This window comes from Venturia canescens, chromosome 5, assembly GCF_019457755.1.
Source record: "Venturia canescens isolate UGA chromosome 5, ASM1945775v1, whole genome shotgun sequence".
Taxonomy (NCBI): domain Eukaryota; kingdom Metazoa; phylum Arthropoda; class Insecta; order Hymenoptera; family Ichneumonidae; genus Venturia; species Venturia canescens.
Window position 1 is genome coordinate 3,296,147 of NC_057425.1, and position 12,552 is coordinate 3,308,698.

The 12,552-nt window shown below is 38.3% G+C and overlaps 2 protein-coding genes across 3 annotated transcripts; one reads left to right on the plus strand and one right to left on the minus strand.

Moving 5' to 3' along the window:
• Nucleotides 1-200: 200 nt before the first annotated feature.
• Gapvd1 (GTPase activating protein and VPS9 domains 1) lies at nucleotides 201-10,752 on the minus strand. Of its 2 annotated transcripts, none has more exons than XM_043420435.1 (14): nucleotides 10,614-10,752; nucleotides 9,393-9,526; nucleotides 7,882-9,187; nucleotides 7,389-7,733; nucleotides 6,974-7,309; nucleotides 6,614-6,875; nucleotides 6,408-6,496; nucleotides 5,863-6,107; nucleotides 4,658-5,135; nucleotides 4,330-4,562; nucleotides 3,869-4,125; nucleotides 3,517-3,728; nucleotides 2,917-3,302; nucleotides 201-2,582 (listed from the first exon to the last, which is right to left on the minus strand). In XM_043420435.1, the coding sequence occupies exons 2-14, from the start codon at nucleotides 9,522-9,524 to the stop codon at nucleotides 2,451-2,453; spliced, it is 4,413 nt and encodes a 1,470-aa protein (XP_043276370.1). In that variant the 5' UTR covers nucleotides 9,525-9,526; nucleotides 10,614-10,752; the 3' UTR covers nucleotides 201-2,450. The 2 variants fall into 2 exon arrangements, with proteins under 2 accessions (XP_043276370.1, XP_043276369.1); XM_043420434.1 differs by having other exon boundaries at nucleotides 5,686-6,107.
• Nucleotides 10,753-11,120: 368 nt separating this feature from the next.
• Xrcc2 (X-ray repair cross complementing 2) lies at nucleotides 11,121-12,476 on the plus strand. The gene is made up of 2 exons (XM_043420444.1): nucleotides 11,121-11,398; nucleotides 11,510-12,476. The coding sequence occupies exon 2, from the start codon at nucleotides 11,528-11,530 to the stop codon at nucleotides 12,365-12,367; it is 840 nt and encodes a 279-aa protein (XP_043276379.1). The 5' UTR covers nucleotides 11,121-11,398; nucleotides 11,510-11,527; the 3' UTR covers nucleotides 12,368-12,476.
• The last annotated feature ends 76 nt before the right edge of the window (nucleotides 12,477-12,552 follow it).

A 12,552-nucleotide genomic window follows, 5' to 3' on the forward strand; every position in this document is an offset into this window, starting at 1 on the left:
AAATTTTTTAAAAAAGGGAAATGAGAAAAAGTACGTGGATTTTGTAAGCTCTCATACATAACATGAACTCAGGAATTGGACTAAATTATAAAAAAAATAAAATCATGAAACAAAAGGTAAAGTTGTGCAAAACCTGACGAATCAGCCCCTTTGTTGATTATTTTTTCATTCCCTATATTTCTATTGAACTCTCCATTTGCTTATGGAAAATCTGTAAACCAGTTTATTAAGCATTTATGATGAGTTTACACTGTTCAACTAATTATCTGTGACAATCTACAAATATTCTATAGCAAAAATACTATGCATTTGAAGAAAAACAGAATTTTGTCAACGATGCGATTGGTCATCAAATCGAGACATTTGACATTAAAGTCGCTGAGCAACGTATCTCAAAAAAAGAAACAGTGGTATTTAGAACTACTTTTTCATGTGCTAATACTAAATTCCCATTGGCGGATTTCGTTATTCACGCTTAAAAAATCATTATTTATCTGTTCCATATTAAAAAGATTTTGGACTTCCCAAACATGAAGTCAATACCATGAATCAGAAGTTTACAGAAGATACATATATTTTCAAAAACCGTAAAAATTAAAAATATCTTTAAAAAAGCAATGTGATAACAATCATCGAAATTTCATTAAAGGAATATAATTGTATATCGCGAAAATATATTTCAGCTCTCGAAAATTAAATAAAAGTGTTATCTGATATGAGAGAAGGCAGAAAAAAAATTATATATATATACATATCTATATGTTTTTTACGTACACGTGAATTATTAAATCAATAAATACGGGTAACGTTAATTATTTCACATAACTCTACATGTTCGACGAAAGTTCTCCATTCTCTATGATCGTGCAAGTGTTTGTGTGTTGTACGTATGTGAAACAATTTATAACCGTCGATGATAAATTCTCCAGTTCATATTATAATTAGATTGTAACAAAAAAACATTAGACGCATAACGATTTTACGATGAGTTTATATAATGGATGGCGAACATCGTGGAATGGAGGCATTCCAACAAATTGTATTGCTTTTGAAAATCATTAACTCCATTACGCGTTGTATACTTCTGAAGTTATTTCAGATTGTCGTTTTCACCTCGCGAATCACAATCTCGTATTCGTACGACGAAATGAGCGATGTTACATATTCCTTATTTTCGTCGCGCTTATCAAGTCGAATTTTTCATGAAGAATACTTTCTATCACTGCATATTTTCTAGTAAACTTTATTATTTTCTACTGACGAAGTGCTACTTAATCAACAAATGTACAAAAAAAAACAGACAAAAAGAAACGTCGGTACAAGCTAAAAATATGCTGTCTTCATAGGGTATCTGAACAAAAAATAAATCTTTCTATAAATATTTGCTTGAATCCATCTTCCATCCAGGGTCTTCGCCCGTACCCTTTACCTCCTTTTTCCCATCGAAATCGTAATTCGTGTATACTTTAAAATTAAATAGGTACAGATTCCTATCCCGTAAAGCACAGCCGAATGAGCCGAACTATGTCACACAGTGCCCTTAAACCGAATAGTGCCAGGCATTGGTAATTCTTCTCCTATATTGTGCAAATTATTTTTCCCATTTGTATTTTTTTTTTTTTTTTTTTACTGTGAAGTACTGTGCGATACCCTAAACTATTATATCTCAAAGACAGTATTATCATTTTTGTTTTCTTCCGACTAAAAAAATATATATTGCAAAATATTTTGGGATCATGTTATTATGCGCACGTATTGTACGGAGAGTATTTATCGACTTTTGTTGCTTTTCCTAGTTCTTCCCTACATTCGTTTACGTTTCGGATGATTCCCGAAGTTTCACTTACCAACATAGACTCTTACAATTGCGTTTATCCGCAAATGTTACGACGTTGGATACGCGGGGAAAATATTCGTACGCGGTTTGAGACGACAGCGCTCGTTCAAGATTCGAGACTCGAGATCGGGAATTCTGCACCCACGAATTAATACCTGACGATTACGTCATTACTTTACGTTTTTTTGTTTTTTATTTAATTGGACATTGGACCTGCCCAATTTTCATGCTTCGTTGCATAAGCTCGCTCGTAACTTGTGTACTCGATTTCACTGAGGTTTTTCCTCCGTTTTTTTCTCTGCTATCATTCAACACAATTAAAGCTACGAATAATTCTATTCGCTTTACGCCTTCGAAATACTGTTCTATGGAAATGCGTGTGTACGTGTGATTGTGTGTCCTTTTTTGGTGTGCCCTTGAAACTCCTCGATCTGCTTTTGCATATTTTTACAATCAAGGCATCCTTCTCTGCTCAATTATTTTCATGATGAAGTTTCACGATTCTTCATACACGCAAAGATCGATTCTTGTGTCGCATATTCTTGAATGCGCGAATGTTATCTGGGAAATTTTTCTCTCCATTGTTTCCAGTAAGCAACTCCATCCTATCGTTTCAATCCATCGTTTTTATGAATTCTATCGCCGAGCAGAATTGGGTCCACCAATATTGTTCTTCGCCCTCCAAACGATTTCCATAAAAACTATCCACGTATTGGATCGTCGAGAGCAGCGATGGTGGGTTCGTCTGATAGATCAAAAGAAAACAACAACGGAGCGCTTAAAATAATTTAAGAAAAATAATAATGTAAGAGAAGAACAATAAACTTTTTTTTTCTTCTCCGAACCTGAAAAGTCATTCTCCAGAAGAAATTCAATGCTTTTTTATATGTTTGAATTCAATTATGTAAGTTTTTGAAAAGTTTCTTTTGAGTACTTAACAACGTTGCCAATTTTTGTGAAAATATTATTCTGTAAATGTGTCGATGGTTTTCAACTACTACTCGCTGGTGATTCAAAGGTGAAACTTTCCAATGAAGTGCGTTATCATTTTTAAAATGATTTTAACCTGATTTACTGACCTTAATGATGACGTATACGAGAACAGGTATCATATCATCTGCTGTGGGTATTCCTCTCTCCGAAGCCATGGATAATAAATTCATGATGGTAGTAGCGCATCGAAAAACACACTGTAATTTGTCTCTGGGTGTTTTGTAAGCCGATATAACGGCCAATTCGGCTTGAGCCCATGGCCAGGGACATTCGTAATGATAGATCTTGGGGATTCTCAAATCCTTGTGATTTGGCGTTATGATTTTGGCAAGCCTCTTTATATGATCATTGAGCAATTGATCGCGATAAATGTCACCATCACCGTTCGGATACAAAGCGTTGTGATAAACTCGGGCCATCACTGTTTGCTCCACTACCACCCTTGCCAATTCCAGTTGGCTGTCGCTTGCAGCTGAAACGAAAGCAAAAGCAAAAGATTCATCAAAATGTAGGACTCGCACGAAAATTTAAGCTCAAAGGGATAACACGAAATCCTTATCTTTACGAAAAAAAAACTCGTAGACGAGCTGAAAGTACAATACGAGTTTACATTTTGAGAGTACTCGTTGAATCTTCACAGAATTGAGGTGAATTCTTACACAATTTGATAACCATGACTCAAGTACCTTGCCATATGGAATCACTCTCCATTTCGGTATGAATTTTGCTCAAAAAATTATCAACCAAATCCTGCTTTTCATCCGTCAACGTCAGCTTCTTGAATTCGTCGCAAAAAGACAAAACGTGCGATTCACGCTTTTCCAAAAATACTCTCACGCATACCGCTACTAAATGACTGTTCACCGCGTCGCGATCGCATTTTACACGTTCGCCCAATCTGTAAAAAGCAAACGTGATAAATCCCTTAAATAATGATAACTAAAAAAACTAGCTGTGCCTGTTGAATCAAAGTAAATTTTCACTCCATGGTTCAACAAAAGTTAAAAAGATCATTTTATTTTCTCGCTGGTCGCCCACCTGTCGAGATGAGCCAAAGTCGATAGTAAACCTTGTCGACAACGTATCAAATATGCGATGTAAGGCGATCTCTTTTGATAATCGTCTCGCAGTGATCTGAAAAGCTTTCGACAACCATCGTCGTTGAAAAGCCTCACACATCGAAGAGTTTCATGAAGGTGAGCTATCAAAGCTCGATCTTGCAAATTAATAGCTTCGGCCAATTGAAGTTGCAGAAACGCCACCAATTCATTTTCCTTTTGAAACCATGTATTTCGCTGCAAAATTTCATACGCGTTATTTTTTTTTTAACTCTGATTCTTCCACGATTTTGTGGTACATGCTAAAAAATTGAATTGAAAACAAAACGATGAAAAAATAACGATACTAGATTCGTTTACAAAAATGAAAAATAAAATGCTTTGTAGACGATTTGGCTAGATTACACAATTTTTTATGTTAAATAAAATGCAAAACCGTACCTCCGGCGAAGCGCTCAAGGGAATGTGTTGGAGGTCAGCGGTGCTGAGAACCATTCGAAGTTTCCGTTTGGCATCGACAAAAGCGAATGACATTTCAACGTTGTTTGGATCTATGAGAAGTCTCTCGTCTTCAGCTTCTTTCGTCCGCGACTGGCTGCTTTCCACAGATGCAGTATCGCTCGTCGCACTCGGCTTCCTGCGGTATTTAGCGAGAATGTCGTCTGTGCTATCGACTGCAATTTGGAGCGAAAGAAGTTACATGATCATTAATTATTTAACTAAAAAATAGTCTCAACATCGTACAGTTATTGAATGAAGAAAAACTAACCACTATTCATACTCGCAGTCGAAGTTGTATCCTCGGACATAATTCTACGAAGTCGGTGTCTCGCAACATCAGAACAGTCGCCACTAGCATCTCGCTCGTAACATCGACCAAGGTCGTCAGTGCCACGAAGTGATTTGCCGCGACGATTGCGCAATGACATTTTCAATTTGCCGAAAAAGCCACGTTTGTTTTTTTGGTCATCATCGAGCAAATCTTTGTCGCCACGCGCGGCGGAAATATCGAAACTTATGCTTTTGGGAATTGCTCCCGTAGACGTGCTCGGCTTTGAGAAAGACGACGCACCACTGTCCGTAATATCACAATCACCATTTACAATTGGTTGTCCCAGTGGCAATTCTGGAGTTGAAGTGACATTTTTCGTTCTTGGTTCTGACCCTGAACTACTGCTCGATGTGAGGCTCGCTGTACTCAATCTCACGATTATTTCGCTGCTGCTAGCAATACCTTGCTCGAGTTCCTGAATAAAATGCAATCAAATAATGCAACTTCATAATAAAATTTACAAGATGCACTAATTTTGCGATATTAAATCAAGCAATCTTCTCCAGACTCGCTCTGCATCTTGTACCACTCACGCATTTTTGATGAAAATAATGATGAAACAATGTATTGAAATGAAGCATTTTTGTAGAGCGATGTGGAAGCGTTATGGTATATTTACTCGAATGTTTGCGAATATGAAGGAAAGGAGGAGCGCTACATCGGAGTTCTGTCTTTACAATAAAACAAGCCAAAAAATTCGATCACGTGGTAATATCGAAGTGAAAAAATCCCTTGATCTAATTTGAAAAAAGCAGTACGACTTTTCTTTTTTACTGCACGGCTAGCAGCGATAAGGTTTCAACCCCAGTTGAAAAGCTATCTAAAACTGTTGTAATATTATGACGAAGTTTAAAACAACGTAAATTGTTGATTCATTAGGTTAAAATACCGAAGAAAATCGCCGTTCCCTTCGAGACGTCAAAAATCCAGAAAACCGACTCGTACAAGGATAAGGGCTTACTGACCTCTGGCTTCGCATCGCCATTGACCAACTTGTCAGTGGGTAGGACAGGGGCCGAAATGTGATTGGCTAACAGCAATGCAGGAGCCACAGCAACTGCTCCGATGTGATTAATAGTGCTCTGGCATTCACCATTATTGCTCTGGCCATTATCGATATGCAGTTTATCTATCAAATGTACCAGTTTCTCATCCCCTCCGGGTTTCCCATACTCCGTATTGTTGTTGTGCGGCCCCATCGCATTGTTGGCAACAAAATCACGAGTGCTTTGACGATAATCGGATCTCGTTCCACCCCGTCCGGTCACATTTGAAGGTGAAAGTGATGCCGTTGGCGAAGATAATACTGCATTCGCTGAACGACCAATGGGCTCGCCGCGTATTGGTCGAAATATTGTTCCTGCACCGTCAACGACCGATCCGACAGCTGTAATTACAATCGCCGTTACAACCGACACTTTAAATAGAGATTTTTCCAATATTCTTGATTTTAAAAATGGCCTGAATTTCGAATTTTTTCCCGCTTGAATTGGAGGGAAATGCAATCATTTTGCATCAGGAACTGTGACTACATTATAGACGATATTTATAAAGACAACTTTCATCGTATTCAAGAAACGAATTTTTTGAAATAAAGTTGAATTCAAAGTGTTCTCTTTCGAAACTGTCGTAAATATTATAAGAGGAAGAGAGAAACACTGTTGGGTTTGTAAATTCGGTTACTTACGTAAATTAGCTGGTGGTGGAGTCTCTTCTCCACCTTCGGGCTCACCACGACTTTCAACTTCAATTTCTGAACGTGCCGTGTCATCGGATCTGCAAAAAATCATTGATTAGATATAAAGTTACCACTCAGACAGAAATTGTAGGGCCCTCGAATTGATTTTATTGTAAATTTTGAAAAGTGGACATCGATACTCGATCTCAAATTACCTCGCAACGCTTGCTGTGTCGTCGGTATCGACTTCAGTCAATCTTTCCGAATCACTGGCAAGTACGTCCATACTCCATGCCTCGGAAGCTGTTTCACTAACATCGAGATTACTCTGCGAAGGTTCGGAGGGCAATACAGGCTGCGCGGGCTCGAGCGGAGGCGGAGGAAACGAAAAACGCTCCTGTTGCTCGACCGTTTCGCTGTCAGACGCGAGAACATCAGTGGACCAAGTGTCGGATACCAACGAGACGGTTTCATCACCTGAGGAAATAGTCTTATTAGACAATGTTGAAATTGCCATCGTCGAGCGAGACCACACCGCCTCTGCACCTTTATTTTGCAGCATAACGAATACGAACCTTCGATAAGTTTTTTAATCTCGAATTTGCAAAATTTATCATCAATTTCAGAACGTGTCTGTTTGGCCGTTATGGTAGGTGGTGCAAGATCCAATTGTCTCGCTTCACCTGCAGCCCGACCGTCGTCACCTTCGGTTATTTGCGAGGACGGGGTATCACGACCAGATATATTTGGTGTACCTCGTCCTGAAACGTTGGCGGACACCATGTCCGACAAATTGTCATTTTGATCCTCGGTTTCGAGCTCCAACGACGACGCAACGCTGTGATTCGAGGCAGCTTCTGAAACGGCCTCGAGGTTGTCCGATGTATTTCCGATCGAACCTTCGAACAGGACTATTCGTACGATTGTGAAAATAGGTTTGTAGAAAATAGTTTCATTTTTTGACGAGCTTTTCTTCGCTCTGATTCTTACCCTCGTCGTGAGAAAGTGAAAATCGTGTTCTTTTCTCGTGGGTCTCGATACGATCAACATTGCCACCTTCTCGGCTGGCATGACCGTTCGGCAAATCAGCAGCGAGATTGTGCGTCACCGCCTCCGCACCGATGTTGTCTTGTATTCCCATACAAAGAACTTTTTGTTCACTGAGGAGTCCTACGGATTCTCCGATAACTGGACCAAACGGAATTACGAGTACGTCGTGGAGTTTGTCTTGAGTATCATCTTCGGGACCTGACGCGCCGTTCGTCTCGTCAGCTCCATCAGTCGTCGCACCCGACGAGGACGACGCCGAAATTCTATTGCCACGAGCACGGCTCACTGTAAAAACCACATTTATTCAATAAATTTCTCCCGGAAATTTTTCCTTTCCACTTATTTCCGAAGTGCATTGGAAATGCATGAAATTCTATTCCAAATCAAGTTTGATAGTATTTTAGTTCATCGCTTTATTTTCATTTCTATTTACCTTTCCCCAACAATCCACCCCGTTTGCTTGGTGTTTCCGCAGATCGATGATTAGGGATTTTGTTCGCACTTACAGATCCGGGTGGCAAATGTACGAGTAGATCAGACAATTCCTTACGATTGTTTACAGCTTGCAGAAAAGTGATTAAAGCATTGAGCTCGTTTTCGGTGAATAATCCAGCGGATCTACAGAGGCCTTGTAGCTTGCTGTTATCTATAATTGTTGGTTCGTCATCAAGCTCATCGTTGACACCCTCGAGCATGGTGTCCAATATTGAGGAGACCGAATCTTTCTCGAAACGACGATAAAGGTCCATGACTTTAGCGTCGATAGTTTGGTATTTGATTAAAGAGAGCATTTGTAAAATTTGGCCGACTTGCATGAGATTAAACCTCGCGACGTAACTTATAGGAGCGTCGGTGATCCCGTACGGTTCGGGATTCACGATTGCCGGGCATATGAAATAAGTGAAAACGAGATCGGTGCACATAGCGTGAACTTCTTTGCGGTCGACGTTACCATTTTTGGCCAATAATCCTGCCATTTGTCGGACCAGCCAACAAACGCTTGTTGGAAAGCAATGCATGCTTTCCCGTATACTAACGATGAATCTCTGTGCGATTCGCACCAACGAATTAACCGTCCAAAGTCTGTAGCGTTGAAGCTTCGAGTGATACTCCGAAGTTCCCTCTTTGCCGAATTTTTTCATTCTCTCAGCAGGCGGAAAACGTATCGGTGCTTTGTCCGGATCGATGTCAAGAAACATCTCGTCTTCCATGAGTAATTGTGTTATCGGACCGTGCAAAGCAGCGGTGAGAAACAGTTTCGCCGAGAACAAACTCTCGTGGAATACCGAATAGAACCGTGAAAATGCGCAAGTTCCGTGTCTCAATAATCTACGCGGATTATCGGATGGTATTATTTGCAAAAGCATCAATTCCCTCAGTAATCTTAAAACGAACATTTTGTCCTCGGGCAAGAGGCAACTCCCGTACAGGCCCGCTGATAATGACTGGATTATTGTCTGCATTGTCTCTGGTACTAGTTTGTCACCTTCTACGAGACAAGCTGCCAATAGTTTTGGCGATTTTCGCAAGGAGCCCAAAAATTCACCATACGCCAAACACGCCTGGTATCGAAGGTGCTTATAAGCATCGATGAAATTTGAATTTTCTAGAGTATTTGCACGCTGACAACACGAAGCTGGTGTACTGTCTGGTCTTGCCACAATTAATTTATTAAGATTCACTCTTTGCTGATCTGTCACCCATGCTTGCTGTGCTAGATCCGAGGATACGTATAATACCTATAAATTCCATTAAACAGTTATTTACAATTGAAGCATCTAACGGATAACATATCATATATTTTTCAGGATTAAAATTTGTAAAATTCTCAATGTGACTAGATTTTTTTGCTGAGAAAATATTTATACAATTTCCTTTTTTTTTCATTTTAAAACAATGTATGAGGTGTCATCAAATCAACAAAAGGTGAATCGATCAATTTACCTTTTCATTCAAAGACTGGAGATTCAATTGTTCCGAGTTGACAAACAGACGTTCCTGGCGCAAGTGTCCGGCCAGCTCAATCATGTCCCATTGTAGAGTCCCAAGGGACTCTACGCTGTTAATGGAAGACATGGCTGAAAAAATTTCAATTTTTTACTCTCAATCGTTCGAAATATTCTGTATGCGAATATTTTGTATGCAAAAGTGCATACAAAAAACATTTCATGCTTAAGAGAACATTGAGGTCATTCTCTATCTTGTTGTTGGAGTTTACATTCATAATAATAGATTGCAGAAATCTAGGGTTGAGAAAATATGCAACTAAGGAATATAAGACCTATAGACGGTCAAGAATGAATTTATCCGTCATAGGACCTTGTATCCATGATTGACATCTAAAGTATTAACTGATCATAGAGGGACGTGTATTGATTAATGTAAAGTTTTTAATAAATAAACAGGATAATGTACTAACACGATTGAAATGTTAATTCCATTGATAGATTTTTGAATATCAGCAAGATTCATTGGTACTATTCAAATTGTCACAAATTAGAACCAGAATGAAAAATGTATGCTTTTGTTGATTTAATGAAAAAAACTTAAAGAGGAAAGACTGAGACAAAGTGGAATTCTGTATATATCTCATTGCAATGCAGATCATTTTGTGTAATCGATTGCTCTTGAAAATTAGCAAGAAAAAAAGAGAAAAATAAAATACTTTTTACTGTTCCAACAATGCAACTTCAAAAACTATGTGGAATTGTTCTATTTGTATTGAAATGATGGCAATTATGACTTATATTTCTCCGACAGTCACAAATTTTCAGGTAAATTTCTTACGGACCTTTACGAAACAGAAAATATGATTATTATCATAATCATCCTGATGATTAAAACAGTATACAATGTTTCTAAGTCTGATGTGCAACATAAATTAATGAGTGAAAAAAGACATTGTTAATGTTAAAGAGAGATTCGGCCTTGAGAAAAGAAAACGTCAGATAATGAATAACGGAAGTTGTCAATAATACGAGAATTGTTTGTGATTATAATTGAAATAAAATTAACGTTCGAGATGACATTTGTCGATATAGAGAAAGACCAGAAAGTGTAGCAAATCAAACTTCGTTTAGTATCAGTAGATAGAGCAAAAGCTGATTCGCAAATGTGGGATGCTGCGAGGGATGAACGGAAAAATAATAATATGGCAATAGTCACCTGACGAAGTATCCGAGTTATACACTAGCTGGTATAACTTTTACATATAATCACGCCGTAGACGTAACAAATTGGATAATCACGTGAAACTACATACCACGAGCATATAAACGTGGCACATTGACGTATGAGCAGGGTAATGAGAGATATTCTTTATTGTGTCGATTTATATTTCACAGCAACACCCACAACTGATAGTCAACCATTTTCTAATTTAAGGTTAGAATGGGTATTTTTTTGCCTTTCGTTTTTTACGACTGTTTCTTGTGTGTGCTGCCTGCTGTTCTGCCTCTCTCTCAACACCACTGAAGTTTGCGCTCCAATTTCGAAATGTTGAGATGATTTACAGTTATATATACTATTTCGCGTCAAGAAATAACCCCATGTCGATAATATAAACGCCTGACTTATAGCTTATAGTCGGTTATGAACCCGTTGAGCTGCATACCGTGTATATATAATGCCTGAGAATGAAAGATACCTGCAAATTTTGAAAATAGTTAATATCATACAACGTTCGATTGTTAGAAAAATAAAAATCTCAGTCCATTCTCGCATCCGGAATTTCCGTATAACGAAGGCGAGATGACGATTGGTATTGAGCTGCGAAAAGGGCAACGAGGAGGGCCGTCTTGTTTATGTTTACGAAAGCTCTTTTCGCTTGTAAACAAATCACAAATCCTGGCTGCAAGGAAATCGACATCGAAATCTAAAAGAAACAGATTCACTGTTGCCCGCGAGTCTCAATTTATTTATCATTCAAGAAAATATCGAAAGTGTAGCAGGTGTGTGAAAATTTGTTATTATATTCAGAACCATGAACAAATTTAGGATGTTGAAATTTTAATTCCGCAGCCACAAACCAAATTTCTCACCGATCCAAACTTTTTTTCAAGCCATGAAATAACTGAAGAATGGATGAACCTGAAAAAACAACAAAGGCCCGAATACAAGAAGAGTCAGGATGGGAATTTTTGGCAAGGATTAGAAAAAGACCATTGGTAGAAAAATTGGACAGTCGATTGTTCAATGATGGACCACATGTTCAAGAGACCATTGAGATAACAGGAAAATTGTCAAGCGGCAAGACTCTCCTGCTCATGCAACTTGTAGCAAAATGCATTCTGCCTTCGGTCTACGATGGAATACAAATTGAAGGACGTGGCATAGCAGTTCTGCTAATAAACACGGATCATCATTTCCGTGTTACCAAACTCGTTCAATTGATGCATTGCATTGTTGCGAAAGCTTGTAAAAATCAAGAAATCCTATGCTCTGGAACAACAATAAGAGAATTATTGATAATTCCATGTTTGAAAAATCTCACGATCGTTAACTGTTATGACAATAATCAATTCAAGGTTACACTCGCTATTTTGGATGATATTCTAATGAATAACCCGCAAATAGGTCTCTTAGCTGTCGACAGTATATCTTCGTTTTATTGGCAAGACCGTGATATCGGTGGAGTCTGGTTGATTAATCAATATCTCAGAAACGTTCTGAAAATTCTTCAGCAAACAATTTTTCAATACAACATTGTATTGATTTATACGAGGCCAGATGACTTTAGCTCGAAAACGAATGACGCAATTGAAATAGCGGAGGAACCAAGCATCGAGAAAATAAACTATAGAATAGATCTCGGAAATGGCAGCTTTGGCGAAATTGCAACTCCAGAGAAAAAGTTGGAAGTCACGTTTAAAATTGGCGCGGATGGTTTGAAGTGGATCTCGGAAAAATTAATAATATAAAAGATGCAGTACTTCAATGGAATAAAAATGCTTTTTTTCCTCTTAAACCCTTGAAATTTTCACCTGTTCAAGTGTTATTCGTTAATTCAATTGATAAATTCATTAAAAAACAACGCAAATTCTGATGCTAATGATTAAACCATTAAGTTAAGATTTCAAAAAACTTTGTCAAACGTTTTTAGTTG